The sequence below is a fragment of the Salvelinus namaycush genome, unplaced genomic scaffold, assembly GCF_016432855.1.
Source record: "Salvelinus namaycush isolate Seneca unplaced genomic scaffold, SaNama_1.0 Scaffold684, whole genome shotgun sequence".
NCBI lineage: Eukaryota > Metazoa > Chordata > Actinopteri > Salmoniformes > Salmonidae > Salvelinus > Salvelinus namaycush.
This window is the reverse complement of record NW_024061402.1, coordinates 59,172-66,632: the sequence shown is the minus strand read 5'-3', so window position 1 is coordinate 66,632 and position 7,461 is coordinate 59,172. Positions and strand designations below refer to the sequence as shown.

The 7,461-nt window shown below is 44.9% G+C and overlaps 1 protein-coding gene across 1 annotated transcript in view; it reads left to right on the top strand.

The window, feature by feature from the left end:
- Window positions 1–923: 923 nt before the first annotated feature.
- Window positions 924–7,461, top strand: part of LOC120042430 (multiple C2 and transmembrane domain-containing protein 2-like) — a gene marked incomplete at its 3' end in the record, with an annotated part of 61,288 nt that continues 54,750 nt past the window's right edge. The window contains exon 1 of the mRNA XM_038987268.1: window positions 924–1,608. Within this exon, the coding sequence (XP_038843196.1) occupies window positions 1,036–1,608 (573 nt within the window). The remainder of the gene's footprint in view (window positions 1,609–7,461) is intronic.

Below are 7,461 nucleotides of genomic sequence, written 5' to 3'. Positions count from 1 at the left end.
ACAGCAGTGATATCAGACTAGAGGTTAGCAGCATACAGCAGTGATATCAGGCTAGAGGTTAGCAGCATACAGCAGTGATATCAGACTAGAGGTTAGCAGCATACAGCAGTGATATCAGGCTAGAGGTTAGCAGCATACAGCAGTGATATCAGACTAGAGGTTAGCAGCATACAGCAGTGATATCAGGCTAGAGGTTAGCAGGTTAGCAGCATACAGCAGTGATATCAGACTAGAGGTTAGCAGCATACAGCAGTGATATCAGGCTAGAGGTTAGCAGCATACAGCAGTGATATCAGACTAGAGGTTAGCAGCATACAGCAGTGATATCAGACTAGAGGTTAGCAGCATACAGCAGTGATATCAGACTAGAGGTTAGCAGCATACAGCAGTGATATCAGACTAGAGGTTAGCAGCATACAGCAGTGATATCAGACTAGAGGTTAGCAGCATACAGCAGTGATATCAGGCTAGAGGTTAGCAGGTTAGCAGCATACTAAGTTGAGCTCTTATCAACTGATTCATGTATTGTACTGTGTCTTTGTAGTTTGACTACTGTAACAGGGAACTATTGGGACAATAGATGATACACATATAATTTACATGTGAAAGGAAGGAAGAATATCCAGGGGCTAGACTGCTGTGATGTCACATGAACGACAGCCAATACAATCCATCAGGTTTATTCTGCTGAACACCCTCATCTCATGGTGAATGCAGTCATAGAACTAGATCTAATGTAAAACATTACCTTGATGTATTCTAATCTAATAATCAAGTTCTTCTATGCTCCTCAGTCTAAGTCGGTAGATCGTTTTCGTAGTTTGCTACTAACCAGTGAAAATGTGGTTGTGGTAATGATGACCAACATACAGTTCACAGTTTCAGTCTAATTGTGTCTTTCTGTCTCTCTATTTCACAGCTTTCAATGATGGATGTTAAACCCTAGATAGTCCTCAGAGCACTATCTATACCCTCTTCCTCCTCTTCCTGCTCATCCTCCTCTTCCTGCTCATCCTCCTCTTCCTGCTCATCACCATGGACTCCCCTTCTAAGAAGTCCCGTGTGTTGTCCCACCTGCGGCAGCGCGCCGGGCCCCTCCTCTCTACCATCCGACGGGGCAGGAAGAGCCCCAGTAAGACTGAGGTGTTTCCAGAACATGTCTTAAACCACAGGATGAGTTCCTCTGTCCCAGACATCACCCCCACCTCCTCCCTGGCCCAGCAGGACTACCAGACTTACAGCAGCCCCAACACTCCCGTCATGAAGACTGTTGGAGACAGAAGACAGGGAGGAGGTGCTAACTCCCACACTGTTAACACGGCTGGGAGTGCTGGGAGCGACGCTGCTCCGAACAGACTGAGTGTTCCGGTGGACCAGGCTGACTGGACGTCCCAGGAGTCAGTGTGTAGTGGACCCAGTGCTACTTCTTATGAGGAGGAGGACCTACCAGAGGAGAGCCATGCGCAGAGAGCTGCCTCTGCTGGAGGGGGGTCAGGGACAGGGGCCTTGGAGCTGCAGGACCACACGGGACACTGTAGTGAACACACTCCCACTGGCCTGCACAGCAGAGAGATCCCCTCAGTGGAGATATCAGAGGACATGACGCAGGTAAAGAGAGTTTTATGGCTTACTATGGTGTATTATGGCTGGTGTTACTATGGTGTATTATGGCTGGTGTTACTATGGTGTATTATGGCTGGTGTTACTGTGGTGTATTATGGCTGGTGTTACTGTGGTGTATTATGGCTGGTGTTACTGTGGTGTATTATGGCTGGTGTTACTATGGTGTATTATGGCTGGTGTTACTATGGTGTATTATGGCTGGTGTTACTATGGTGTATTATGGCTGGTGTTACTGTGGTGTATTATGGCTGGTGTTACTATGGTGTATTATGGCTGGTGTTACTGTGGTGTATTATGGCTGGTGTTACTATGGTGTATTATGGCTGGTGTTACTGTGGTGTATTATGGCTGGTGTTACTGTGGTGTATTATGGCTGGTGTTACTGTGGTGTATTATGGCTGGTGTTACTGTGGTGTATTATGGCTGGTGTTACTGTGGTGTATTATGGCTGGTGTTACTGTGGTGTATTATGGCTGGTGTTACTATGGTGTATTATGGCTGGTGTTACTGTGGTGTATTATGGCTGGTGTTACTGTGGTGTATTATGGCTGGTGTTACTGTGGTGTATTATGGCTGGTGTTACTGTGGTGTATTATGGCTGGTGTTACTGTGGTGTATAATGGCTGGTGTTACTGTGGTGTATTATGGCTGGTGTTACTATGGTGTATTAAGGCTGGTGTTACTGTGGTGTATTATGGCTGGTGTTACTGTGGTGTATTATGGCTGGTGTTACTATGGTGTATTATGGCTGGTGTTACTGTGGTGTATTATGGCTGGTGTTACTATGGTGTATTATGGCTGGTGTTACTATGGTGTATTATGGCTGGTGTTACTGTGGTGTATTATGGCTGGTGTTACTGTGGTGTATTATGGCTGGTTTTACTGTGGTGTATTATGGCTGGTGTTACTGTGGTGTATTATGGCTGGTGTTACTGTGGTGTGTTATGGCTGGTGTTACTGTGGTGTGTTATGGCTGGTGTTACTATGGTGTATTATGGCTGGTGTTACTATGGGGTATTATGGCTGGTGTTACTGTGGTGTATTATGGCTGGTTTTACTGTGGTGTATTATGGCTGGTGTCACTGTGGTGTATTATGGCTGGTTTTACTGTGGTGTATTATGGCTGGTTTTACTGTGGTGTATTATGGCTGGTGTTACTGTGGTGTATTATGGCTGGTGTTACTGTGGTGTATTATGGCTGGTGTTACTGTGGTGTATTATGGCTGGTGTTACTGTGGTGTATTATGGCTGGTGTTACTATGGTGTATTATGGCTGGTGTTACTGTGGTGTATTATGACTGGTGTTACTATGGTGTATTATGGCTGGTGTTACTATGGTGTATTATGGCTGGTGTTACTGTGGTGTATTATGGCTGGTGTTACTGTGGTGTATTATGGCTGGTGTTACTATGGGGTATTATGGCTGGTGTTACTATGGTGTATTATGACTGTGGTCTGATTTAATCTGCTCCTACATCACTGGTGTCTGTATACAATCTGCTCCTACATCACTGGTGTCTGTATACAATCTGCTCCTACATCACTGGTGTCTGTATACAATCTGCTCCTACATCACTGGTGTCTGTATACAATCTGCTCCTACATCACTGGTGTCTGTATACAATCCGCTCCTACATCACTGGTGTCTGTATACAATCTGCTCCTACATCACTGGTGTCTGTATACAATCTGCTCCTACATCACTGGTGTCTGTATACAATCTGCTCCTACATCACTGGTGTCTGTATACAATCTGCTCCTACATCACTGGTGTCTGTATACAATCTGCTCCTACATCACTGGTGTCTGTATACAATCCGCCCCTACATCACTGGTGTCTGTATACAATCTGCTCCTACATCACTGGCGTCTGTATACAATCTGCTCCTACATCACTGGCGTCTGTATACAATCTGCTCCTACATCACTGGTGTCTGTATACAATCTGCTCCTACATCACTGGTGTCTGTATACAATCTGCTCCTACATCACTGGTGTCTGTATACAATCCGCCCCTACATCACTGGTGTCTATATACAATCTGCTCCTACATCACTGGTGTCTGTATACAATCTGCTCCTACATCACTGGTGTCTGTATACAATCTGCTCCTACATCACTGGTGTCTGTATACAATCTGCTCCTACATCACTGGTGTCTGTATACAATCTGCTCCTACATCACTGGTGTCTGTATACAATCTGCTCCTACATCACTGGTGTCTGTATACAATCTGCTCCTACATCACTGGTGTCTGTATACAATCTGCTCCTACATCACTGGTGTCTGTATACAATCTGCTCCTACATCACTGGTGTCTGTATACAATCTGCTCCTACATCACTGGTGTCTGTATACAATCTGCTCCTACATCACTGGTGTCTGTATACAATCTGCTCCTACATCACTGGTGTCTATATACAATCTGCTCCTACATCACTGGTGTCTGTATACAATCTGCTCCTACATCACTGGTGTCTGTATACAATCTGCTTGTCTGTATACAATCTGCTCCTACATCACTGGTGTCTGTATACAATCTGCTCCTACATCACTGGTGTCTATATACAATCTGCTCCTACATCACTGGTGTCTGTATACAATCTGCTCCTACATCACTGGTGTCTGTATACAATCTGCTCCTACATCACTGGTGTCTGTATACAATCTGCTCCTACATCACTGGTGTCTATATACAATCTGCTCCTACATCACTGGTGTCTGTATACAATCTGCTCCTACATCACTGGTGTCTGTATACAATCTGCTTGTCTGTATACAATCTGCTTGTCTGTATACAATCCGTCTCGGGAAGGTTTCTTATGATAATTATTATAATTATAAATATTTCTTTCTTTGATATCACCAGGTTGATTCCCGAGGCTGTGAGTCAGTCACCGGGGACTGATACTGTCATGGTTCATGTGGGGTCAAAGTTCAGGATATCACCAGGTTGCTTCCCGAGGCTGTGAGTCAGTCACCGGGGACTGATACTGTCATGGTTCATGTGGGGTCAAAGTTCAGGATATCACCAGGTTGATTCCCGAGGCTGTGAGTCAGTCACCGGGGACTGATACTGTCATGGTTCATGTGGGGTCAAAGTTCAGGATATCACCAGGTTGCTTCCTGAGGCTGTGAGTCAGTCACCGGGGACTGATACTGTCATGGTTCATGTGGGGTCAAAGTTCAGGATATCACCAGGTTGATTCCTGAGGCTGTGAGTCAGTCACCGGGGACTGATACTGTCATGGTTCATGTGGGGTCAAAGTTCAGGATATCACCAGGCTGCTTCCCGAGGCTGTGAGTCAGTCACCGGGGACTGATACTGTCATGGTTCATGTGGGGTCAAAGTTCAGGATATCACCAGGCTGCTTCCCGAGGCTGTGAGTCAGTCACCTGGGGGCTGATACTGTCATGGTTCATGTGGGGTCAAAGTTCAGGATATCACCAGGTTGCTTCCTGAGGCTGTGAGTCAGTCACCTGGGGGGCTGATACTGTCATGGTTCATGTGGGGTCAAAGTTCAGGATATCACCAGGTTGCTTCCCGAGGCTGTGAGTCAGTCACCGGAGGCTGATACTGTCATGGTTCATGTGGGGTCAAAGTTCAGGATATCACCAGGTTGATTCCCGAGGCTGTGAGTCAGTCACCGGGGACTGATACTGTCATGGTTCATGTGGGGTCAAAGTTCAGGATATCACCAGGTTGTTTCCCGAGGGCTGTGAGTCAGTCACCGGGTCTGATACTGTCCTGGTTCAATTGGGGTCGAATGGCATTATGAAGGGCAGCTCAGAACAGCTGAAGATGGATTTTAAAGAACTGATTGGGTCACTACTTGACACCAACAAACACCCCATAATATCTGTCCCTCTGCCCTCCCTAAATTGTGGCATTGAACGTTTCAGCAGACTTTTATCCCTCCATAACTGGCTACGAGACTATTTCAGTGTAACATGTATTGACAATTCTTATACCTTCTGGTAACAGCTCGTATTATATAAGGAGGAAGGGATCCACCCAAATCATTTGGGTTCCTGGATCATTTCACAGCATTATAAGGAGGAAGGGATCCACCCAAATCATTTGGGTTCCTGGATCCTTTCACAGCATTATAAGGAGGATGGGATCCACCCAAATCATTTTGGTTCCTGGATCATTTCACAGCATTATAAGGAGGAAGGGATCCACCCAAATCATTTGGGTTTCTGGATCATTTCACAGCATTATAAGGAGGAAGGGATCCACCCAAATCATTTGGGTTTCTGGATCCTTTCACAGCATTATCAGGAGGAAGGGATCCACCCAAATCATTTGGGTTCCTGGATCATTTCACAGCATTATAAGGATGCATTGAGACAAGACTTATCAGTGACCCAAGCCCAGCTCAGTTAATCCCTCCCATCGTGTCGCTGAGTCATCAATGACCCAAGCCCAGCTCAGTTAATCCCTCCCATCGTGTCGCTGAGTCATCATAATGCTGCAGCAAATGTACATTATTCCAGAGGCGTTGGAAGACACAATGTAACCTAATGTCTGTCCCTCTTACTGCCATCAATGTCTCTGCTGATCCTACAGCTGTTGTATACAGTAATCATATGCCTTTAAACCAGAGTTAGGCTGCTAGCACTGAGGGGGTGTGCCCTAGCAGGAAGTCCACTGTGTGCAGCTCACCCTGCACTAACATAAATAACCTGAGCATGTCTACCTCTGCTAAGCTTCCCAGTAAAGCAAGAAAAACAATCAAGCATCCCAGAAGTGTTATAAATAGCCCACGTTAACATGTGTAGCTTATGAAACAAGGTCCATGAAGTCAATAACTTGCTAGTAACAGATGACATTCATATTCTGACTGTCTCTGAAACTCACTGAGATAACACCTTGATACAGTGGTAGCAATACATGGTTATAACATCTACAGATAAGACAGAAATGCCGAAGGTGGAGGTGTGGCCATTTATATTCAGAACCACATTCCTGTAAAGCTTAGAGAGGATCTCATGTTAAATATTGTTGAAGTAATATGGCTACAGGTTCATCTGCCTCACCTAAAGCCCATTCTGGTGGGAAGCTGCTATAGACCACGCAGTGCTAACAGTCAGTATCTGGATAATATGTGTGAAATGCTTGATAATATGTGATATCAACAGAGAGGTATATTTTCTGGTTGATGTTAAATATTGACTGGTTCTCATCAGGCTGCCCACTCAAGAGAGAGCTTCAAACTGTAACTAGTACCTGCAACCTGTTTCAGATGATCAATCAACCTACCAGGGTAGTTACAAACAGTACAGGAATGAAATCATCAATATGTATTGATCAATTTCTCTCAGCCAATCATCAGTCATTTGTGTAAGTGCTGTGCTTGTTGAATGTCCTTCCCTATAAGCTGAAAGTCTGTTGTCGATTTGTTTTCCTGTGAAATAGCATTGAATCTGGTCAAACACAACTCCGCTCCATCATTCATTGAATCAGATCGCTCATTCATCACAAAACCCACTGATATTGCCAACTACTTTAATGATTTTTTCATTGGCAAGATGAGCAAATTTAGGCATAACATGCCAGCAACAAATGCTGAAACTACACATCCAAGTATATCTGACCAAATTATGAAAGACAAGAATTTCATAAAGTGAGTGTGGAAGAGGTGAAAAACATGATTGTCGTCTATGAACAATGACAAGCCACCAGGGGTCTGACAACCTGGATGGAAAATGACTGAGGATACTAGCAGACGATATTACCACTCCTATTTGCCATATATTCAATTTAAGCCTACTAGAAAGTATGTGCCCTCAGGCCTGGAAGGAAGCATATTCCCCTACTGTCACGTCTCCCCC